This window comes from Gadus morhua, chromosome 10 (assembly GCF_902167405.1).
Source record: "Gadus morhua chromosome 10, gadMor3.0, whole genome shotgun sequence".
Classification (NCBI taxonomy): Eukaryota; Metazoa; Chordata; class Actinopteri; order Gadiformes; family Gadidae; genus Gadus; species Gadus morhua.
This window is the reverse complement of record NC_044057.1, coordinates 9,612,558-9,638,483: the sequence shown is the minus strand read 5'-3', so window position 1 is coordinate 9,638,483 and position 25,926 is coordinate 9,612,558. Positions and strand designations below refer to the sequence as shown.

General features: G+C 42.1%; 1 protein-coding gene across 2 annotated transcripts in view; it reads left to right on the top strand.

The window, feature by feature from the left end:
* Positions 1 to 25,926, top strand: part of uvssa (UV-stimulated scaffold protein A) — a 101,387-nt gene that overhangs the window by 50,300 nt on the left and 25,161 nt on the right. For both annotated transcript variants that reach the window (XM_030367647.1, XM_030367645.1), the window contains 4 exons: positions 9,429 to 9,624; positions 17,997 to 18,140; positions 19,661 to 19,844; positions 20,163 to 20,274. In XM_030367647.1, coding sequence (XP_030223507.1) covers positions 9,429 to 9,624; positions 17,997 to 18,140; positions 19,661 to 19,844; positions 20,163 to 20,274 — 636 coding nt within the window. The remainder of the gene's footprint in view (positions 1 to 9,428; positions 9,625 to 17,996; positions 18,141 to 19,660; positions 19,845 to 20,162; positions 20,275 to 25,926) is intronic.

The window sequence follows — 25,926 nt, the reverse complement described above, 5'->3', positions numbered from 1 at the left end:
CTGCAGAATATAAGGATTTTATCTATCCTAATTTCACCTAGGGCTGGGCGATTAATCGAATTTCGATTTTAGCGTCAAACGATCACATAATTAACATATTTTTTTTTATATAATTTTTTTTTGAACAGCTGGATATATATCTGTACATTATGTTAGATTTGAACATTTTCTTTTGGACCATTTTGTGTATTTCAAAGTTCTCAGTTACAAAGTATTTTGGAGAGAGACATGAGGAATAAATACATCATGTCTTCAAACTCAAAAAATAATCTTCTGAATAATCGTGATTTCAATGTGGACCAAAATAATCATGATTATAATTTTTTCCATAATCTAGCAGCCCTAATATGACCAATCTTGTTCAATTTAATGGTTTACAAATGCAATGGCAGCCTTTTAAAAATAGCTTGTGTTTTAATGCTTACACAGGTTAAATAAAGAAATTGATCGAGTTATCGAGTATTGATAGTGATCAGACTTGTCTAAATAGGATATTTCATCAGTATTAGCAGTTCTATTCAGTCAATGCTAAGTCATTGTTGAAACCAGGTTGCCATGGTGTAGCCCGGGGCCTTGTCTTGAGGATCTTTCGCTCCAGTATGAAACAGCTTCTCTTGGCTTGTCTTTCTTTCTGTGTTGAAGTCGTATTCCAGTGTGATCCACTGCCTTTAAGGTCAGTTAGAGGTCATAGGTCAAATGTCCACATCATTATCCATCTCTGGGTGTTCTTGCTATTTCAGCCACACATTATGTTTCGTGTTATTATGTTTCGTAAGATTATATAATATATAGATATCTGTATCATATGTAGTATATAGTATAACGGCGAAAAGCTGTATGCGCCTTTGGATGATATCATGAATCTTAACGACTGCGTCGGGTTCTCGGACGTCTCTGGTCCTTCCACATCAATCTGAAGTCCAGATTGATGTGGAAGACATGGAGGAGAAAGGGATTCTTGCCGTTTGCGGCTCCCGGTGCTCCTCCGGCGAGGAGGTGCAGGAGGTCCTGCCGGCCCCCGGAACTGAGCTCCCGGTCCCCGCCGGAGGAGCTCCAGGAGTCCGCAAACGTCAACAATCCCTTTCTCCTCCATGTCGTGGTTCAATTGTAATGAGTTACGGAAGAGGCAGTGAAATAAGTATTGCTTAGACAGCGATTTATTAGATGCCACCGCTAATAAACCGTTGGAACACACACAAAACCGGTAACCACGGCAACGCCGGTAACCACATCAAATCCTGCAAAGCCGAATCCTCTCGAGAGCTCCCCGCTATGGCCCACCCCCGTCTCCCAATCCCTGTGACCCTACAATATTATTAGGTGAGTGCTGCATGCAGCGCTCAACTGTTGTTCTTCTTAGGTTTTTTTCTTTCTTTCTTTCTTTCTTTCTTTCTTTCTTTCTTTCTTTCTTTCTTTCTTTCTTTCTCTCTTTCTTTCTTTCTTATTCTCTAGAAACTTTGGGACCTATCTCCTTCCTTCACCTAGAGACTCCATTCAAATTGTAAAATGTTCATATTAGCTTGGAATCGCGCTCTTCTTTTCATATTTTTTTAATATTCCACTATCTTTTTTTAAACATGGGAGTCAATGCGAGGTACTTCAACAGTATAAGACGTAACTAAATCAATTCTCAACTGTTTATCTTCGTTCAAACCATTTAACAAATCTACACACTTGTATCTTCTATAATATCCAAACAGAATTTCGATATCATTTAAACTTGATTCAGAATCACAGTTTTAGTTTCATACCGGCTTCGTTTTCAGTTGGTCTCATTGATTTACATTTACGCTGGAGGAGGAAGTTCATCAGTGTTGCCAGATTGGGCATTTTCCCCGCCGGATTGGGCTACTTTTGGAGGACGTTCAGGCAGAGTTGCCAGATGGGCGGTTTTTCTCGCTCTATTGGGCTACTTTTAATCACGCACTGGTTTGCTATTCTCTTAAACACACACACACACACACACACACACACACACACACACACACACACACACACACACACACACACACACACACCTGTGCAGGGCAATACATTTGACCTTTCAGATTCTAAAGTTCAATTCATTTTACATTTCTGCACTTTAAGCAATGCGCTTTTCCTTCAGCTGTCACTTTATTTGTTTCCAACCATTTACATTTTCTTAAATGGTGTGCAAGTTTACATTATTTACTCCATTTAGACTTTTGCACTTTGGTTCAAATCCCTTCACTTGATTTAAGCCATTTATCTCATCTCATCTCATTTTCATCCGCTTATCCGGGGTCGGGTCGTGGGGGGAGCAGCTCAAGCAGGGGGCCGCCGAGACTTCCCTTTCCTAGGCCACATTGACCAGCTCTGATGGGTGGATCACCGAGGCGTTCCCAGGCCAGTGTGGAGATATAATCTCTCCACCTAGTCCTGGGTCTTCCCCGAGGTCTCCTCCCCATTGGACGTGCCTGAAACACCTCCTAAGGGAGGCGCCCAGTGGGCATCCTTACCAGATGCCCGAACCACCTCAGCTGTCTCCTTTCTAAGTAAAGGAGCAGCGGCTCTATTCCGAGTTCCTCACGGATGGCTGAGCTTCTCACCCTATCCCTAAGGGAGACGCCAGCCACCCTTCTGAGAAAACTCATCTCGGCCGCTTGTGCCCGCGATCTCGTCCTTTCGGTCATCACCCAACCCTCATGACCATAGATGAGGATAGGAACGAAGATCGACCGGTAGATCGTGAGCTTTACCTTGCGGTTCAGCTCTCTTTTCGTAACAACGGTGCGGTAAAGCGAACGCAATACCGCCCCCGCTGCTCCGATTCTCCGGCCAATCTCATGCTCCATCGTACCCTCACTCGCGAACAAGACCCCGAGGTACTTGAACTCCTTCACTTGGGCTAAAGACTCATTTCCTACCTGGAGTAAGCAATCCACCGGTTTCCTGCTAAGAGTCATGGCCTCAGATTTAGCGGTGCTGATCCTCATCCCAGCCGCTTCACACTCGGCCGACAGCCGATCCAGTGAGTGCTGAAGGTCACAGGCCGATGATCCAATGAGGACCACATCATCTGCAAAAAGCAGTGACGAGATCCTCAAAGTGTTCCTTCCAACGTCCGACGACCTCCTCAGTTGAGGTCAACAGAGTCCCATCCTCACTGTACACAGCTTGGATGGTACCCTGTTTCCCCCTCCTGAGGTGCCGGATAGTCTTCCAGAAACACTTTGGTGCCGAGCGAAAGTCCTTCTCCATGGCCTCTCCCAACTTCTCCCACACCCGCTGCTTAGCCTCCGACACGGCAGCAGCTGCAGCCCTTCGAGCCTGTCGGTACCCTGCAACCGAGTCAGGAGTCCTCCAGGATATCATATCCCGGAAGGCCTCCTTCTTCAATCGGACGGCTTCCCTGACCACCGGTGTCCACCACGGTGTCAAAGGGTTACCGCCCCTTGAGGAGCCTAAGACCCTGAGGCCACAGCTAGCCGCCACAGCTTCAGCAATGGAGGCTTTGAACACCGCCCACTCCGGCTCAATGCCCCCAACCTCCACAGGAATGCCAGAAAAACTCAGAGGTGTGAGTTGAAGATACCTAGGACGGGGGCCTCCTCCAGACGTTCCCAATTCACCCGCACTACACGTTTGGGTTACCAGGTCTATCCGGAAATTTCTCCCATTCCCTGATCCAACTCACCACCAGATGGTGGTCGGTTGACAGTTCCGCCCCTCTATTAACCAGAGTGTCCAAAACATGCGGCCTCAGATCAGATGACACAATCACAAAATTGATCATCGATCTTCGGCCTAGGGTAATCTGGTACCAGGTACACTTATGAGCACCCTTATGTTCGAACATGGTGTTCGTAAGGGATAATCCATGACTAGCACAGAAGTCCAATAACAAACGACCGCTCGGGTTTAGATCAGGGAGGCCGTTCCTCCCCACCACACCTCTCCAGGTGTCTCCATCGTTGCCCACATGGGCATTGAAGTCTCCCAGCAGAACTACGGAGTCCCCTACTGGAGCCCCATACAGGACTCCATTCAGGGTCTCCAAGAAGGCTGAGTACTATGAACTGCTGTTTGGTGCATACGCACAAACAACAGTCAAGAGTTTTCCCCCCTACAACCCTTAGGCGTAGGGAGGCGACCCTCTTGTCTACCGGGGTAGACTCCAACACCGCGGCGCTCAGCCGGGGATTTATGAGTACGGTACCAGGGCTGAGACTGTGCGTGGAGGTAAGCCCCACCAGATCTAACTGATAGCGCTCCACATCACTCTCCGGTTCCTTTCCCCACAGCGAGGTGACGTTCCACGTCCCCAGAGCCAGCTTCTGCCGCCCGGGTCTGGTCCGTCGAGACCCCTGACCTTCGCTGCCACCCATGTGGCCGCGCACCCGACCCCAACGGGTCTTCCCACAGGTGGTGGGTCCATGGGATGAAGAGAGGGGGGATGCCACGTAGTTTGTTCGAGCTGTGCCCGACCGGGCTCCGTGGCAAACCCGGCCACCAGGCGCTCGCCATTTATGTCTTAATCTATGTGGCTTTATTAGAAAATATTTTCAAACACTCTTTATACTACAGCATTCACGCATTTTCTGCAGGAAATGCATTTTCTAGTATTATAAAGATATTTTTACATTATATCATCTTATATTATTTAGATATAGAGCTCCTTGACTCACGGCGGAGCTCCCGGATGTTTCTAGATTAGAATATTTTATAGAACGGGTGATATTATTAAATTCAATTCAATTACATTTTATTTGTATAGCCCTTAATCGCATAGTAGGGGATCCCTTCTTCCAGGGATGGTCAGGAGTGCAATGGGTGCCACAATTGACATACAGGTAAATACATGCACATCATATTAAAATGGTGATGGATCCATAATATCGTTGCGATATTATGGATCCTAAACGACTGCGTCGGTTTTTCTGACGTCTCTGCTACTTCCACAACACGTAGAGACTAGCCATGGTTGAGCATGAATTGGCGGTCACAAGAGGAAGCCTCCCTCAAACTCAGGCGAACAAGCGACCAAATAATTTTTCGTTGCGAACGCAGCATAACAACATCACGGGAAATTCCAGAGTGAAATGACAGCACAGTATTTTTAGCGCCAGAAGCAAATCATCTGTCAGCCAATCAGGAACTGAGGAATCAAACTCACTTACGTTTCAGTCAAACTCTGTCACACACACTACTATACTCTCTCACACACAATACTATTCTCTTTCACAAACACTACTATAGTGTTATACTATATATAACACTACTACTATATTGTATAAACAACTATACTCTCTAGGGCTGTCAAAACGAACTTCGCTATTTGAATACAATTCGAATTTTTAAAAAAAGGAGAACATTCGAGTGCAGCAACTAACGTTCAAACTTTTATTTTATTTTTTTTAGCAAATTTTATTGACAAGTCAAGAATTACATTCAACTTTTGCCTAGCAACGACGCAAATCAAAGTCAACGTCGTGCGTCGTGACGTTCGGCATTGTATGCTTACAAGATGGCGGGGAGCAGCGCGCGAGCAGACACAGAGCTGGAAAGCATAACTCCTAAAAACTTAAAAAGCACCGTGTGGAAAAATTTTGGATTTCCATCGAGAAACGGGAAGATTACATCCAGAGAAACCGTCATTTGCAAATTATGCTGTAAGGCGTTAAAGTACCACTCGACTACGAGCAACATGAGCGCACACCTCCATTCAGTGCATTACTCGCCTGAAAATCGCCTGCTTATCTTTTCATGAAGAGTTGTCTTTTTGAGACTTAAAATAGCTGTGTGTGTGTATTTGAATGATTGAACATCAGCTTCTTCATTAAACATCATTGCTTGAATATTTCTGGCGTTATATCTTACCTATTTATATAAGTTTTGTATTGATTTGGTAAAACTTGTTGCAAATGTTACATAACAGATTTGGTTGACGCGCCCACTAGTGGACGCGGGACGTAGGCCTAATAATAAGATGGTATCGGTGTATATAATGATATAATTAAAAAAAAACATTAAAATATTCGAATATTATTTGAATATTCAACATAAGAAGCATTAGAAATTCAAATATGATTTGAGGGGAGGATTGACAGCCCTCTCTCACATACAATACTATACTCTCTCACATACACTACTATTCTCTCTCACATACACTACTATACTCTCACATACTTACTCGTAAAAGGAGTATAATAGTGTGTGTGTATGAGTATAGTGGTGTATATGCGAGATTATAATGGTGCGTGTGTGTGTGCATGTATGCATGTATGTGTGTACACATGTATGGAAGCATATATGTAGCAAAATTCAAATGGCAATGCAATTTGCAATTTGCAATTCAATAAGTAATTACGTTATGCAATTGACAATGCATTATGCAATTTCATAATGTAATTTGTAAATACGTTATTCAAAGTGAATTTTAATATGCAAAGTGACAATGCAATCCTCAATTAAATTTGCAAAAGTTATAACAATAAAAATACAATAAAATGTTGTCAAATTCTTTGAGTTCCTTTATTCAAATTGAAAAGCTATAGCGTCCCCGTGATTGCAATCCACTTCGCCACGCTCCGTGTGTTGCGATATTCAAATGACATTTCAATCCGCAAAACGAACGCTTTGCAAAAGATTTGGCAAAACGGAATCCAAAGAGGAATCCGAAGAGGAATCCAAAGAGGAATCCAAAAAGTCAATATGCAAAGTGACAAACGTATCAGCCAATCAGCGTCTGGGCGGGCACTACGTCACTTTCTATTGTCTCCAAGGGTATCTGTTTTATGTGTGGGGGGAGGGAGTTCCAGAGCCTGGGTGCTGAAAAGTTGAATGACCGGGCACCCATTCGTGATGAGTCGTGATGTGGGGATACATATAGTAGTCCAGAGGTTGAGCGGAGGGAGCGGGAGGGAGTGTATTCTTGGAGGAGGTCGCAGAGGTAACTGGGGGCTAGGTTGTTGAGAGCTTTGTAGGTGAGGAGTGGGTGGAGACGGTGGGTCTCCCGACCCTATGTTTCGCACCCAGTGCCTGTAGCACTTCGGAAATCTTTGTGTTTACCACACTGGCGTCAAAACGTACAAGTGAGGATAAGTCGTCTATCCTATCTCCCAGAACACGCACTCTATCTGCTGCATGTCTTCAACACGATTGTTCTCCACATCATCGGCCAAACTTCGGAGCGTATCAATACTCTCCATTGGTGACCATGGACCTGACACATACGAACTAGAAGTGAACAAGGAAATTACGAGCAAGTGACGTAGTTCCCGCCCAGACGCTGATTGGCTGATACGTTTGCCACTTTGCATGTTGACTTTTTGGATTCCTCTTTGGATTCCGTTTTGGATTCCTCTTTGGATTCCCTCTTTGGATTCCGTTTTGCGGATTGAAATGTCATTTGAATATCGCGACACACGGAGCGTGGCGAAGTGGATTGCAATCACGGGGACGCTATAGCTTTTCAATTTGTATAAAGGAACTCAAAGAATTCGACAAAATGTTATTCTATTTGTATTGTTATAACTTTTGCAAATTTAATTGAGGATTGCATTGTCACTTTGCATGTTAAAATACACTTTGAATAACGTATTTACAAATTACATTATAAAATTGCATAATGAATTGTCAAATGCATAATGTAATTCCAAATTGCATTGCCATTTGAATTTTGCTACATATATGCTTCCATACACATGCGCATATGACTGTACGTGTGCGTGTACATGCAATGTTGTTAGTACTTGTACTTCTCTGTTGTCACTGCTTTAGCTTGTTTGTAGGTGGGATTGTGAACTTTATTTCCTCATAGATTGGACCACATCACCGTCTCCTAGACGGAGACGTGCTGGTGTCATCGGGAGGAGACGGCAACCAGTGGCGTCACCAGGCTGTTTTATTCGGGGCTAAAGCCCCGGATCTAATTTGATTAGCCCCGAATCTTTTTTTTTAAAAAAAGAAAAAATATATATATAATTTTTTTTTTTTTTTGCTGCATGCAGAGCCTGTGCTATATCCACACGTCGCACATGCCCCCATTTGTTAGGACTCTTGCGTAGCTTACTGCTAGGAATTTCTGTTCTGCTGCTCAAGATTTTAAGCCATGTATTTATGAACTTGCATTGAAGAAAATATATCAGTTTTTTGTGGTCTGTAAATAGGCCAATCTATGAGGCTAAATAGCATGCCAATATTGATGACTGATTGTGTCAAGTGTCTAAGGATGAATGCTAACATGATTTGTTTCCAACTTTTGCCTTAAGTTACAATTTAGCTAACTAACTAGCTGCTGCCCTTTTCATTTCCAATACTGGCTGTCATTTCATTACCAATGTTAAGTGTCATAAATAGTTAACACGGGTGCTGATTCATGATTCTCTAAAAAAGAAATACCCAAAACATGTGATATGTTTTCAATTTGCAGAAAGTTTTGAAAAATCCAGGATGCCTGAGAGCCTTACTGCATTATATTCCATAATAGTTATTTCTTTAGGAACACTGAATGTTGTCTTTTCCTTCACAGAAAAAAAAATATTTCCACTATAAAATGATGCAGAAAAGGCACAGATAGATGAATAAAAATCCACCAGAATGCAGGAAATTAAGTGTTTGACGCTCAAACATTTCTGGGGGAGCACCCCCATACCCCCCACCTATAATTTGTCCCCCAAAATGTTGAAATGAAACCTAGCCTATATGACCCTGTACGCAGGTTGTATACAATATATCCATAGATATGTTGTTTTTACTTTTTGGATTAAAAAGAAAGCATGTCAGCAAACTCCATGTCGGCCCTTAGTATGATTATCATTTCATCATAGAGTGGTCCTTTGTGAAAATGAGTTTGACACACCTGATATAGGTAATGTAAGGTCTGTCTCACTTGTATTAATTTTACTCTGAAATAACTTGAATGGAACTTTAGATGTCTGGGGATAAGCAGCAGTCAGGTAGCTATTCAAAGCTATAATTACCTGCCTATTTTGTTTATTTAGGTAAAGCATTATGAAAAAAAATGCATGCGCAATAAAGTGTACAACAAAATTTGCCGCACGCGCACTGTCCTATTCCCTCTTGGGCTAAGCCCCGGATGTTTCAGAAACCTAGAAACGCCCCTGACGGCAACATCAGGGTTTAGTTCAGCCTGCTCGTAGTGAGGGAGGGGCACCGTCTGCAGCACAGAGCGTGTGGGGGGGGGGGGGGGGGGGGGACAGTCTGACCATGGCCAGGAGGTGGGATGGGCCTTGAGTTGGTTGAAGAAAACCCGAGCGGCTGCAGATATACCTCACTCTCTGCTTGGCTCAGTTTGTGTTTCCACAAATCTACAAAAAAAGAAATTGTAATCATGTGAACTTGAATTCTGAATCTATCAAATCAACAAACCCATCAAAGTAACTTCAAGCTAGCCAGTGACTAAGTGAAGCCAGCATTCTTCTTTGTGTTTTTTCCATATACAGGTCTTGAACCCTCAGCATCCACCTCTGCAGCACCATCCACCCAGAGAGCTCTACCTAAGAGGCCGGCCCCAGTGGTCTCCCCCTCCACCACCGCTAGACGGCTGAGGAGGAGGCTGGAGGAGGAGAGGGATCCTACCTGTGCGGCCGCCACACTGCATCTCTTGAAAGGACAAATGCGTCCCTGCACAGGCCCAAGGTGAGAGAGGGTTCTGTCATCAACCATTTGTTCCACACACACAACAGTTATTGTTCTCTTTTCAAAGACTCACTCGCCAGCCTTTGAGTCGAGCATCAGTAGATATCCTTTTGGCGGGGGCGTCATTCCTTCCTCGCCTTCAACTATGTGCCTTAATTCAAATATATTGGTAACCCTTCCTTTTACAGTCCCCTAATTACTAGGTATTTACCCGGTACATACATGGTAAATCATAGTGTATTACTGGGTAATTACCACTGGTAATAAGAAGGTAAATACAGAGGTAGTTACCCAGCAAATACATGATAAATCATAGTGTATTACTGGGTAATTACCACTGGTAATAAGAAGGTAAATACAGAGGAATTATCCGGTAAATTATAGTGTATTACTGTGTAATTACCACTGGTAATAAGAAGGTAAATACAGAGGAATTACAGCTGAAGTACTAAGTAAAACCTCCACTATTACCCATCAACTCAACTAAGTAGCGTGTAGTTGTAACTGTTTTAGGTTGGTAATAACTCCGATATTGTGTACTTCCTAGGAAATTAGGCAACCAATTCTTATAAACACCTATTATCCAAGGTTTATGTTGTTAACAGCCCAAGTTTAATGATGTACTATCTAGAAATTAGCAAAGTGCTTTCCAATTAAATACTTTTTCTTAGTTATTATTAGGGCTGCAACAACGAATCGATAAAATCGATAAAAATCGATGACTAAATGCGTTGGCAACGAATTTGCTCGTCGATTCGTTGTGTCGCGCGATTAATAAGTTACTCATAGGCGCAGCACTGTTTACAGCCAGCCCCCGACAGGTTGGTTCACGGTTCATGCACGCCCGCAGCGAGCTGTGTGAGCGACCACAGCTTGTATTTTGGTCATATCTTAAAACTGCACTGTAGGCCTACATAAAAGTGTTGTACCTTCACTGTCTTTGGGTAAAAAAACTCCCTCAACTCAGTATCCTTCTAGTCCAACCGAAATCTCTGTCAGCTGCTGCTGCTGCAGACGTTGTGCAGACGGGCTCGGAGTCGGCACCGCGTGCATCAACAGTCATTCAAAGCAGCGGTAGTAATCACACAACCGGACGGTGTAGAAAGTCCCGTCAGTTAAAAATAGTAATGCAGTTTTTAAATCCATGTTAAAATCGGCAGGATATAGAGCTAGTTAGCTTAAAAAAAAAAACTAACCAATGGTCACAAACAGTGTCAAATGTGATGTGTTCAGATCGGCTCAGTAATATGATTGATGCGTTCAAATGCAGCAGTAAAGAAAAAAAAAAAGATTTTGGTGAAAACTTGTTTTCCCAGTAATATAAAATAGATAGTAAAGATAGAATTATGACCTGTTTAATGTCCTATCTTGAACCATCGTCATCTTATCAGCAATTAAAGCAATATTACAAGTTCTATTTCAAGGAGTCTCGAAAATGGTTTCAATAGGTTTGACCGGTTAACCATGGACATCCCTTATGTACATATAAAAGTATATCATACATTGTATGTTTTTTTTTTGTGTTATCCCAGTTATATTTTTTTAATCTTTTTATTATTTAATATTACTTTTAATAGTTCCGGGACGTTGGAGCATTAACCTGGTGTTTTAACACTTCAGTCTGCACTGTGAATTTGAAGTAATGTTCCATTTTTGAATAAAGATGCGGCAATTACAATGTTTTTTTTTTTTTTTTTATATCCGATTCATCGATTAATCGAAAAAATAATCGACAGATTAATCGATTATTAAAATAATCGTTAGTTGCAGCCCTAGTTATTATTCGTAGCTGCACCCATTTAGAAAGGGTTTATTCGATTTACCACTATGGAATTACTTACCTGGTAACAACCTCTGCAGGAACAGTTTTCCTCTAGTGTTATGGTACATCTTCTTAAATACTGGGTACAAAGCTGTTTGTTTCCATGGTATTACCAGGTTCTTACCATATAATTTATAATAGATACATTCCATTATCCATGCAGTCAACACAAACTTGTACCATGTACGTTCGGCGACGTTACCAAGTAAAACACGACAATTTACCCAGTAATTAAGCTGAAACTGTACTGTAAAAGGAAGCCTCGTTTGTTTCCATGGTATTACCAGGTTCTTACCATATAATTTGTAATACATTATTCCCTTTTCCATGCAGTCAACACAAACTTGTACTATGTACGTTCTGCGACGTTACCAAGTAAAACACGTCAATTTACCCTGTAAGTAAGCTGAAACTGTACTGTAAAAGGAAGCCTAGTTTGTTTCCATGGTATTACCAGGCTCTTACCATATAAGTTGTAACTGGTTATTCCCTTTTCCATGCAATCAACACAAACCATATATGTTCTGCAACCTCGTTCACCAGTAGTTAAGCACTTTAATTGTTGTTATAAAACCCCAAACCACTGTTGATGAATGGCATATTAAAATTAAACAAAATCAAAGGCTTATCTTTCAAACAATGCATATCTCACAAACAGGCACTGAACACTGAAGAAATCAGACAAAAAAAAGAGCCGTCCACATCAACTCAATTTAAATGTTACTGATGGTGTTTTCATAAAACACATGACATTGTTATGGCAAGTGACCACAAGGAAGACTGCTTCAACCTCTTCAATTTGAATAAGTGGTGAATGCCATGCAGCAATCTGCCTATGGGAGCATCTTTGTGGTCATTCGCAAACCAATGAGTCCACTCGATGAATGAGAGATGACTCTTTAGTGTCTTCTCTGTGAGGTATCCCTGCAGTCTCCACATCTGGGATTTGATGGCTGACCAAGACCTGACCAGGTACCTCCAAATCTCCCCTTCCATACTGTAATAAAGAATCAGAAGACAAGAAAATAAACATTAGGACTGTCAATTAATGAACATTTCTAGAACATGTAGAACTCAAAGATTATTTTGTTTATTAGTTAAAAAAGGATGCTGGTCCTCTGGCCATTGTGTTTGGTCATATTGAAAAGAGAAAAAGGCATAGCCATAAATACAGTTAATAGGACGGGAGGGGACAGGCTGTTAGCTCCGGTTAGCACTTTAGCATCGAGCTAGCGGAGCTTCTGTCATTCAAATAACTCGGACATGTTGTTTAAAACCTATAACACCCAATTTATTAAAATATCCGGATTTAATCGGGCCCTCTCCCATAAGTACAGTTAATAGGACGGGAAGAGACAGGCTTGGTTAGGCCCGGTTAGCACGATGCTAAAGAGCAGCTCTACCGGAGCATGCCACCTCAACGGGTGCAAGTTAGCCTCCGGTTTGATATTCGCCGGATATTCGGTTTACCACCCAATCGGATTCATCAACATAAGTGCAATACATTACGGGCTTAGTATGTTGAGGACGGTTTAGGACGGCGTATCGCGGAAATCACAAACACATGTTGTCGCCATCGATGTCTGTGCAACAACGTCATTTACGTTCTGGCTGCTACCTGTTTTAGGGACCGTCAACAAGTTACACTCACCGACTGGTGGCAGAGACGTTACCATGGAATTGTTTCTGGAAATAAATCATATAAAATTACATAAAAATCACTAAAAAATACATTTTGTCACCTGATTGTAGTAGTAGTTGCCAATGGTGGGCTGCTACTTACTGCAGGTAACTTTGCTAATATATTGCATTATTCTTAAACGGGATGCAATTAATAATTTCAAATATAGTTTAGTCGATTTTTGTCGAATATTAAACTATTAACTGCATTATGATGAACTACATTGCAATATATTTGTGTGATTAATTTCCTGAAACAATTCCATGGTAACGTCTCTGCCACCAGTCGGTGAGTGTAATTGGCTGACGGTCCCTAAAACAGGTAGCAGCCAGAACGTAAATTACGTCGTTGCACAGACATCGGGTGTGTTCGAAACCACCCACTTGCTTCCTACTCTTACTAACTATGACGTCAAATTGAGTAAGCAGAACGAAGTAAGCGAGTTTTAGGTAAGCGAGTAGTATCCGAATGTCTTCTACTTCCGGAAAGATTTTGTGTAAGCATCGCTAGCTTACTAGACGTACTTAACTGCCCCAGAATGCACTGCGTCTATTCAAAAGAACAATGGAAGCAATGACGCTAAACGGGGAGCCGCAGCAGCAGAGCCCACAGCCATACGATGTAATTGTTTAATAATTGTTTTTAACATATCACCGCAAATCCTTAGGTTGAAGATGTACTGTGACGTTAAATGTGACGTTTATATATTTATTTATAATATTTATTAACGGCGCCCGGCCGGTAGGTTATTGACACGTCATTTGATTCACGTCATCTGAGGTGGTTAAGTAAGAACGGTCTTCCGAACGTCGATTACTCAAAATGGATTACTCAATCATTATTTAAGGATTCGAGTAGTAAGCCAAGTATTTAGTAGGTAGTAAGTAGTAATTAGTAAGTCATTTCGAACACACCCATCGATTGCGCTGTCACACTAAATTTGTACCGGCTGCCAAATTTGTACCGGGCGCGTCATCCATACGTAGTCCATTCCAAACCTGCCTGTCAGCAGATGATCGCGTCGTCCGTTGCCGGGCAGGTTTCAAAAAACATTCGCGCTCATGTTGCCGAAGACAAAATAACATAATACAGTTAACGGATCGCTAGATAACACTTGTTTTTACTTTATATTTGTATTGTATTTAATTGTTTAATCAAATTTAGCAAGTAAACTGAGTGTTTAAAGCAGGTCAAGGACGAAATAGCACAATACAGATAACGGATCGCTAGATAGAACGTTCGCGAATGTTCGTGAACCTTTCACGTCATTCGACGCCAACGGACGAAGCGATCATCTGTTGCCAGGCAGATTTGGAGTGGATTACGTATGGATGACGCGCCCGGTACAAATTTGGCAGCCGGTACAGATTTAGTGTGACAGCGCCAACATGTGTTTGTGATTTTCCGCGATACGGTGTCCTAAACCGTCCTCAACATACTAAGCCCGTAATGTATTGCACTTATGTTGATGAATCCGATTGGGTGGTAAACCGAATATCTGGTGAATATCAAACCGGAGGCTAACTTGCACCTGTTGAGGTGGCATGCTCCGGTAGAGCTACTCTTTAGCATCGCGCTAACCGGGCCTAACAGAGCCTGTCTCTTCCCGTCCTATTAACTGTACTTATGGGAGAGAGCCCTATTAAATCCGGATATTTTAATAAATTGGGTGTTACAGGTTTTAAACAACATGTCCGAGTTATTTGAATGACAGAAGCTCCGCTAGCTCGATGCTAAAGGGCTAACCGGAGCTAACAGCCTGTCCCCTCCCGTCCTATTAACTGTATTTATGGCTATGCCTTTTTCTCTTTTCAATATGACCAAACACAATGGCCAGAGGACCAGCATCCTTTTTTAACTGATAAACAAAATAATCTTTGAGTTCTACATGTTCTAGAAATGTTCATTAATTGACAGTCCTAATGTTTATTTTCTTGTCTTCTGATTCTTTATTACAGTATGGAAGGGGAGATTTGGAGGTACCTGGTCAGGTCTTGGTCAGCCTTCAAATCCAAGATGTGGAGACTGCAGGTATAACCTCACAGAGAAGACACTAAAGAGCCATCTCTCATTCATCGAGTGGACTCATTGGTTTGCGAATGACCACAAAGATGCTCCAATAGGCAGATTGCTGCATGGCATTCACCACTTATTCAAATTGAAGAGGTTGAAGCAGTCTTCCTTGTGGTCACTTGCCATAACACTGTCATGTGTTTTATGAAAACACCATCAGTAACATTTAAATTGAGTTGATGTGGACGGCTCTTTTTTTTGTCCGATTTCTTCAGTGTTCAGTGCCTGTTTGTGAGATATGCATTGTTTGAAAGATAAGCCTTTGATTTTGTTTAATTTTAATATGCCTTTCATCAACAGTGGTTTGGGGTTTTATAACAACAATTAAAGTGCTTAACTACTGGTGAACGATGTTGCAGAACATATATGGTTTGTGTTGATTGCATGGAAAAGGGAATAACCAATTACAACTTATAAGGTAAGAGCCTGGTAATACCATGGAAACAAACAAGGCTTCCTTTTACAGTTCAGTGTCAGCTTAATTACTGGGTAAATTGTCGTGTTTTACATGGTAACGTCGCAGAACGTACATGGTAAAAGTTTGTGTTGAATGCATGGAAAAGGGAATAATGTATTACAAATTATATGGTAAGAACCTGGTAATACCATGGAAACAAACAAGGCTTCCTTTTACAGTACAGTTTCAGCTTACTTACTGGGTAAATTGGTGTGTTTTACTTGGTAACGTCGCAGAACGTACATGGTTCAAGTTTGTGTTGACTGCATGGAAAAGGGAATGTATTACAAATTATATGGTAAGAACCTGGTAATACCATGGAAACAAACAAGGCTTCCTTTTACAGTACAGTTTCAGCTTAATTACTGGGTAAATTGTCGTGTTTTACTTGGTAACGTCGCAGAACGTACATGGTAAAAGTTTGTGTTGAATGCATGGAAAAGGGAATAATGTATTACAAATTATATGGTAAGAACCTGGTAATACCATGGAAACAAACAAGGCTTCCTTTTACAGTACAGTTTCAGCTTACTTACTGGGCAAATTGGTGTGTTTTACTTGGTAACGTCGCAGAACGTACATGGTTCAAGTTTGTGTTGACTGCATGGACAATGGAATGTATCTTTTATAAATTATATGGTAAGAACCTGGTAATACCATGGAAACAAACGAGGCTTCCTTTTACAGTACAGTTTCAGCTTACTTACTGGGTAAATTGTCGTGTTTTACTTGGTAACGTCGCAGAACATACTTGGTACAAGTTTGTGTTGACTGCATGGACAATGGAATGTATTATAAATTATATGGTAAGAACCTGGTAATACCATGGAAACAAACAAGGCTTCCTTTTACAGTACAGTTTCAGCTTACTTACTTGGTAAATTGTCATGTTTTACTTGGTAACGTCGCAGAACGTACATGGTACATGTTTGTGTTGACTGCATGGATAATGGAATGTATCTATTATAAATTATATGGTAAGAACCTGGTAATACCATGGAAACAAACGGCTTCGTACCCAGTATTTAAGAAGGTGTATCATGACACTAGTGGAAAACTGTTCCTGCAGAGGTTGTTACCAGGTAAGTAATTCCATAGTGGTAAATCGAATAAACCCTTTCTAAATGGGTGTAGCTATGAATAATAACTAAGAAAAAGTATTTTATTCGAAAGCACTATGCTAATTTCTAGATGGTACATCATTAAATTTGGGCTGTTACCAACATAAACCTTGGATAATAGGTGTTTATAAGAATTGGTTGCCTAATTTCCTAGGAAGTACACAATATCTGAGTTATTACCAACCTAAAACTACACGCTACTTAGTTGAGTTGATGGGTAATAGTGGAGGTTTTACTTAGTACTTCAGCTGTAATTCCTCTGTATTAACCTTCTTATTAACAGTGGTAATTACACAGTAATACACTATAATTTACCGGATAATTCCTCTGTATTTACCTTCTTATTACCAGTGGTAATTACCCAGTAATACACTATGATTTTCCATGTATTTACCTGGTAACTACCTCTGTATTTATCTTCTTATTACCAGTGGCAATTACCCAGTAATACACTATGATTTACCATGGATGTACCGGGTAAATACCTAGTAATTAGGGGACTGTAAAAGGAAGGGTTACCAATATATTTTCATCCTAACTTTGCATTACAGCACAGCCCACACCGCATTTTCTGCAGGAAATGCATGTCCTAGTTTTTGTTTGATACTTAAGAATTTTAATTTGATTATATTGACACATATGATCAGTATGTGTCAATTCCCACTGATCATATGTGTCAATATAATCAAAAGCTCATTTGAACATTTTTAAAGTGTAATGGAGTCTCTAGATGAAAATTTGTGAGAGAAGTAGGGCCTCAAAGTTTATAGAGAATAATAAAGAAAGAATGAGGCCTAAGTAGAGCAATATTTGAGCACTGCTTGCAGCACTCACATAATAAGACTTTCAGGGAGAATGAAGCAAAAACTTTAACTTTAACTTGAAAACAAATGATTTGGTTATTTTGGTTAATAAAAAGTAAAGTCAATTTGGCGACAGGGGGCGCCATACCTCAGAATCAAACTAATATGATCAGCCTCATTATTCAACCAATCACAAGTGCTTCGAAGCGTCCAGGGACTCAAACCTCAGCGTGCTGCTCATTAGCCTTGCTAGCATTAGCATGTTAGCATGCACACGGAATGTCACACGACGAGTTGGCTCACGTACAACCGCTAGCATGACACGTCTAGGTCAGTATTTGTTGCCTCACCGGATGAATAAAGGATTCTCTTCTCTTTGATGGCTCTTTGGTTCATGTTCTCCTCCTGTGACCAGCCCAAGAGTCTCGGAGCCCCCAAGCCCTGCTGTAGGCTCTGCCCCCGCGGGGGGCGACGGGGCCCCTGATGCTCCCATCGTCCCCTTCGGTCTGGACCTGTACTACTGGGGCGAGAAGCAGCCCGGTGCAGGCAAGATGATCAAGTGAGTGGTCATGTACACTCAAGTTATATTAGGACACACACTGGTTCTCAATGGACAGAAATTATCAGACTAAATGCATTTAATCATATTTGTCCGGATATATTTTATCATTTTACATTAGTGTGTTCAAGTGTGAGCCAGTTCTGAGCAGTTGAATCTGCCTTGAATAAACGGCTCATCTTCGTCAACTTCACAAATCAACCGTAAATCAATTCAAACCGGAAGACAGGGGTCAAAGGGGGGTGTCAGTGTGCAGGCCCCCACTGAGGGGGGGGGTCAGTGTGACAACCCCCACTGAGGCCAGAGGAAGTGGCGGCGATGTGAGAATGCTGCTCCACGGTCCTGTTAAACCGAGAGGGCGGCGCTAGGGGAGCATCTGAGACCAAGGGACAAGTGATCTGGTTCATCCAAGGAAGGAGATTAGTTGTTTGAAGTGTCATGCATCTCGGGACACCAAGTCCATGTAGCGAGCCGTAGCACTCGGATCACATGCTAATTTCTTTGAAATAAAAAAAAGTAAAGAAAAGGATTGATGCAGGTCGGAGCAATGTCAACATTACAGGTCTTCGGAGTGTAAGGTAAACAATGCAGGAGGTCCTAGTAGGGTTTGTAAATAATGTAAAGGCCAAAGGTCATCGTAGGGTTTGTAAATAATGTAAAGGTCAAAGTTTGTGGTAGAGTTTGTAAAGAATGTAAAGGCCAAAGGTCGTCATGGGGTTTGTAAATAATGTAAAGGCATAAGGTGGTTGTACATTTTGTAAATAATGTAAAGGCCAAAAGTCTTAGTAGGGTTTGTAAATAATGTAAAGGCCAAAGGTCCTAGTAGGGTTTGTAAATAATGTAAAGGCCAAAGGTCATCGTAGGGTTTGTAAATAATGTGGAAGGCCAAAGATCTTCTTAGGGTTTCTAAATAATGTAAAGGTCAAAGTTCGTGGTAGGGTTTGTAAATAATGTAAAGGCCAAAGTTCGTAGTAGTATTTGTAAATAATGTAAAGGCAAAAGGTCCTAGTGGGGTTTGTAAATAATGTAAAGGCCAAAGGTTGTCGTAGTGTTTATAAATATTGTCAAGGCTAAAGGTTGTCTTAGGGTTGGTATATAATGTAAAGCTCAAAGGTCGTAAGTTTTGTAAATAGTGTAAAGGCCAAAGGTTGTAGTGGGGTTTTTATTTTATTTTCAATGCTAATGGTTGTTGCACGGTTTGTAAATAACGTTTAGGCCAAAGTCGTTGTAAGTTTTGTAAATAGTGTAAAGGCCAAAGGTCGTAGTGGGGTTTGAAATATTTTTAAGGCTAATGGTTGTTGCAGGGTTTGTAAATAATGTAAAGGCCAAAGGTCGTCGTAGGGTTTGTAAATAATGTAAAGGCCAAAGGTCATAGTAGGGTTTGTAATTAATGTAAAGGCCAAAGGTCAACGTAGGGTCTGTAAATATCGTAGAGGCCAAAGGTCGTTGTTAGGTTTGTAAATAATGTCAAGGCTAAAGGTTTATGCTGTGTGTCATGTGGTGTCTATCTCAACCGATAGGTCGACATCCCAGCACCGTTTCTGGGTTCCCAGCGAGGTGGATGAGGAGACGGAGAACCCAGAGTTGTTGGCTGAGAGCAGCAGCAGATACATCTCCTTCCCAGGGACCTTCACCCCCGTCTCCCACCACTGCAACGCACTGCTGGGGAACGGCAGACTGTGCCCCCGTCAGGACCGGGTCAAGGTAACACCGACTCTAGAGGATCAGACTCTTTAACTCTGCCCACCACAGGACAGGGTCAAGGTAACACAAACTTTAAAGGTCAGACTCTTTAACATCAGCCCTGGTGGAGCAGCAGTTTGACTGGGCCAAACAAGGTCAGAATAAAAATATATACAGTATATGCTGTGAATAGCTTGTTAAAGGCACATGCATTAAGAGTGTTGAAGGCTACAGTCAATCCTTCATTAACAATTCTCTGTTGACATTTGTTGTACACACAATGTTTACTGCTTGTAATCAAAAGCTGCCCATTTATTCCATTATTAAACGTTCCCTCAGTGCCCGTTCCATGGAGTGATCGTTCCTCGCGACGCTCGCGGCCGGCCGAGCCGGGCGGAGGACCGGGCACGGGAAGAACGGGAGGAGCGACGGCACAGGGAGAGCCATCCTGGTGAGAACAGAGAACGGTATCACTAACAGGGAGAGCCATCCTGATGAGAACAGAGAACGGTATCAGTAACAGGGAGAGCCATCCTGGTGAAAACAGAGAACGGTATTACAAACAGGAGGGAGAACGGTATCATTAAAGGTCCCATGGCATGCTACTTAATGGATGCTTATACAGTCAGTTCCATAAATATTGGGACATCGACACAATTCTAATCTTCTTGGCTCTTTACACCACCACAACGGATTTGAAATGAAACGAACAAGATGTGCTTTAACTGCAGACTTTCAGCTTTAATTTGGAGGTATTTACATCGAAATCAGGGGTGTAGGAATTACAACAGTTTGTTTATGTGCCTCCCCCTTTTTAAGGGACCAAAAGTAATGGGACAATTGGCTGCTCAGCTGTTCCATGGCTTGGTGTGTGTTATTCCCTCATTATCCCATTTACAAGGAGCAGATAAAATGTATAGAGTTCATTTCAAGTGTGCTATTGGCATTTGGAATCTGTTGCTGTCAACTCTTAATATGAGATCCAAAGTGCTAAAAGAGCAAGCCATCATTAGGCTGAAAATCACAACAAACCCATCAGAGATAGCAAAAAAAATTGTTGTGGCCAAATCAACTGTTTGGAACATTTAAAAAAGAAAGAACGCACCGGTGAGCTCAGCAACACCAAAAGACCCGGAAGACCACGGAAAACAACTGTAGTGGATGAACCGAAGAATTCTTTCCCTGGTGAAGAAAACACCCTTCACAACAGTTGGTCAGATCAAGAACACTCTCCAGGAGGTAGGTCTCTGTGTGTCAGAGTCAACAATCAAGAGAAGACTTCACCAGAGTGAATACAGAGGGTTCACCACAAGATGTAAACCATTGGTGAGCCTCAAAAACAGGAAGACCAGATTACAGTTTGCCAAACAACATCTAAAAAAGCCTTCACAGTTCTGGAACAAAATCCTATGAACAGATGAGACAAAGATCAACTTGTACCAGAGTGATGGGAAGAGAAGAGTTTGGAGAAGGAAAGGAACTGCTCATGATCCAAAGTATACCACCTCATCAGTGAAGCATGGTAGTGGTAGTGTCATGGCGTGGGCATGTATGGCTGCCAATGGAACTGGTTCCCTTGTATTTATTGATGATGTGACTGCTGAAGTGTTTTGGGCAATATTATCTGCTCATATTCAGCCAAATGTTTCAGAACTCGTTGGACGGCACTAGGGGTGTAACGGTACACGTATTTGAACCGAACCGTCACGGTACAGGCACTTCGGAGCGGTTACAGAGGTGTACCGCGGTACGTAAATGTGGCGTACATAGCGTTAATATGGCGAATGTAAAGGCGGTTTTTGCGATGCGGAATTTAAAACTTGTAGTCGGAGTTCCACCCGGACTGTTTAGCCAGAGTAGTATCTCTATAATCCGACTACGGAGACCCCTCAGCAGCTCTCCGTTGGGATGTCGGATACGCAATGCAATTTGCCGTCCGTTCTATCTTGACTACCAACCATGTAAGCAGTGTTGTAAATAAACTTCCAAAGCTTCATCTCAGCTTCATTTCATGTCTTATTTGGTGTTTTATTGGTCCTTAAGGTGCAAAGTAAACAATGTACAAAGTAATTAAGGTGTAAAGTCAAACCGAAGAAGTATTTCCGGAAATGTATTTGTTAGAGGACCAATAACAGTCCTTGCCGTCTCCGTTGCGTCAACCAATAGGTCCATTGCGTCGATGTATAGTTAAAAAATATTGGATGCTCTCCGGCTATGGAGAGGGCTCTCCGTGCCTACGTACAGCACTTTAACATGCACACGCTGGGGATGGGCAACGATCGTAGAATAGTCGAATAGTCGGAGTCACGTAGAATATCGAAAAATGAATGTGACTATCGTTATTTATTACACGCTCTTCTTAATGCTGTTGAACGCTCCGTAGACTTGCATGTAGAGTTGTGACGTTCACGAACGAACCAAATCTATTGAACAGCTCTTTAACATGAACGATTGGAACCGAGTTGCATTGGTGAGCCGTTCTTTTTCTTTTTCGCTGATTTCTTTTTTTTATTGCTGTCATGTTCACAGCATGCGCACACAAGCTAGTCCTCCTACTCCACTGAGACGGAGAGCATGCAGAGTGCACTCGTGGTGGAATGTTGTTATGCAAATTTCACATGTCAGTCAGAAGCGGGAACACGCGTTTGTTTGTTTCACTCGAGTGCATCCGCGGCGGAGGCAGAGTACTGCAACTATGAGCCAAAGAAAGCCCAGCAGCATCTCTTTCTTAAAATATTGTTGACTAAGATTTGCACTAATGTTACTACGGACAGTTCAGGAGTCCTCTGCAGTGTTATACTTGAAAGTAACTTGTTTTGTAAAAGTTTTTCTATTTTAATATATTTTTTGTTAATTATATTTTTGCATGGAAGTTCATTGTTCATTGCCTGCTTAGTTTTTATTGTGCTACAATTAAAAAGGTGATACATGATGAACAAGTGAAAAGAGCTGTATTTACACTTCGACACATTGTATACAAAGATCCAAAATAGTGATCTCAGTGTCAAAGCAGAGGGATATAGCGCCACCTTGTGGAATGTTTACAATGAATGCAGATCAGACATTAAAATCGAGTCCACACATGTTAAATCAGTTATTTTTTCGATGCGTCTAGTTCACCGTCATGCAGGCCGTGTTCAGTAAAATAAATAAATAAAGAGCGATCTGTTTTCTGCGCATGTAGGTCAATGTCGAATAATTTTGATGTTGAATGTTGATGGGGCAGTTGTTGAAATAAACAGATTTCACACAAATCATAAAAGCCTCTCCCTGTGTCATTGTGTGTGCGTGTATCCGAGGTGCGTGCGTGCTTTAAATGGACTGCATTTATATAGCGCTTTTCTAACCATTGGCCACTCAAAGCGCTTTACAATATTGCCTCACATTCACCATTCACGCACCGACGGCGGAGTCAACCATGCAAGGCGACAGCCAGCTCGTCGGGAGCTAACAGTCAGGGTTAGGTGCCTTGCTCAAGGACACCTCGACACTCAGCTAGGAGGAGCCGGGGATCGAACCAACAACCTTCAGGTTACCAGCCAACCCGCTCTACCTCCTGAGCTACTGCCGCCCTTTGGCGGTTCTTGATTGACCGATCTTTGAATATTATTCGAATACTTCTCAGCGAATTTCGAATAGTATTTTTGCCAGAAATGCACATCCCTAGCACATGCATTTTAAAAGGCACCATCCAGGGGTTGCTATCACTATTGCTGTGGAAAAAAAAAAGCTGTGCAAACCCAGCTCACGACACTATTTCAACAACCCCTGTCTGGGAATTTAGAAATGCAAATGCTCTAACCAAGTTTATTGCTGTTTTCATTGCTGCTGATCTACGGCCTTTCTCCGTTGTTGACAAACAAGCAGTTTTTTTAAATCTTCCCCTAAACTATGAACCGTACCGTACCGTACTGTACCGTGACTTAAAAACCGAGGTACGTACCGAACCGTGACTTTTGTGTACCGTTACACCCCTAGACGGCACTTCACAGTGCAGATGGAAAATGACCATCTGCACTGCCCTGCATACTGCGAAAGCAACCAAAGAGTTTTTTTAAGGCAAAGAATGGAAATGTTATGCAATGGCCAAGTCAATCACCTGACCTGAATTCGATTGAGCATGCATTTAACTTGCTAAAGACCAAACTGAAGGGAAAATGCCCCAAGAACAATCAGGAACTGAAGACAGTTGCAGTAGAGGCCTGGCAGAGCATCACCAGGGATGAAACCCAGCGTCTGGTGATGTCTATGTGTTCCAGACTTCAGGCTGTAATTGACTGCAAAGGATTTGCAACCAAGTCTTAAAAAGTGAAAGTTTGATTTATGATTGTTAATTTGTCCCATCACTTTTGGTCCCTTAAAAAGTGGGAGGCACTTATACAAACTTGTTATTCCTACACCGTTGACCTGATTTGGATGTTAATATTCTCAAAATAAAGCTGGAAGTCTGCAGTTAAAGCACATCTTGTTAGTTTAATATCAAATCCTTTGTGGTGGCGTGTAGAGCCAAAAAGATTAGCATTGTGTCGATGTCCCAATATGTATGGATCTGACTGTATATAGGTGTTATTGGGCCCTTAATACAGTATTTGACGACGTTCAAGAAATTCAGCCTTGGTGCAGAATTACAGCCACTACGAGCCAGTCCCACAATGGGCTTTCCACAAACGTGCTGTTTTTTAGAGGCGGGTCAAGGTGGAGGGTGGGGTGTGTCGTAGCTCATTGTCTCATTGGCGGGCCAAATTCTCTGGGCGGGCAAAGCAGAGAAGGGGGGGTAACCTGGCCTCTTATGACGACATGTGGAGCAAAATATGAAATTGGAGCATCTGAGCTTTAATTTTTCAAACACCCAACACCATTTCTGATACTTGGGGACCATAGGCAGGCTAGCGGAACTCATATTAACGTTAGAAAACCTCATGAAGGGACATTTTTATGCCAAGGGACCTTTAAAAGGGAGGGAGAACGGTATCGTTAACAGGGAGGGAGAATGGTATCATTAACAAGGAGGGAGAACGGTATAATTAACAGGTTCAAACAGGGAGGGAGATCGGTATCATTATCAGGAGGGAGGGAGGGAAAACTATCATTAGCAGGAGGGAGAACGGTATTATTATCAGGGAGGGAGAACGGTATTATTATCAGGAGGGAGGGAGAACGGTATTATTACGAGGGAGGGAGAATGGTATTATTAACAAGGAGGGAGTACGGTATAATGAACAGGTTCAAACAGGGAGGGAAAATGCGGTCGTATCATGAGGGAGGGAGGGAGAAAGGTGTTATTATCAGGGAGGGAGAACGGTATTATTATCAGGAGGGAGGGAGAACGGTATTATTGTCAGGGAGGGAGAACGGTATCATTATCAGTAGGGAGAACGGTATTATTATCAGGGAGGGAGAACGGTATTATTAACAAGGAGGGAGAACGGTATAATTAACAGGGAGGGAGATCGGTATCTTTATCAGGAGGGAGGGAGGGAGGGAGAATGGTATTATTAACAAGGAGGGAGTACGGTATAATTAACAGGTTCAAACAGGGAGGGAAAATGCGGTCGTATCATGAGGGAGGGAGGGAGAAAGGTGTTATTATCAGGGAGGGAGAACGGTATTATTATCAGGAGGGAGGGAGAACGGTATTATTGTCAGGGAGGGAGAACGGTATCATTATCAGTAGGGAGAACGGTATTATTATCAGGAGGGACGGAGAACGGTATCATTATCAGTAGGGAGAACGGTATTATTATCAGGGAGGGAGAATGGTATCATTATCAGGAGGGAGGGAGAACGGTATCATTAACAGGTTCAAACAGGGAGGGAGAACGGTATCATTATAAGGGAGGGAGAACGGTATCATTAACAGGTTGAAAGCGGGAGTACAGTATCATTATCAGGAGGGAGAACAGTATTATCAGGGAGGGAGAACGGTGTCATTATCAGGGAGGGAGAACGGTATCATTAACAGGTTGAAACAGGGAGAACAGTATCTGATGAAGAGAAACTTCTCTCGCGGACACGTCGGACATCGAAATATTTGATTTAATCTTAAAGCATGATCATGGGAAAAGTACTGGCAGCAAAGTTACCAAGGATACATTCAACGAGA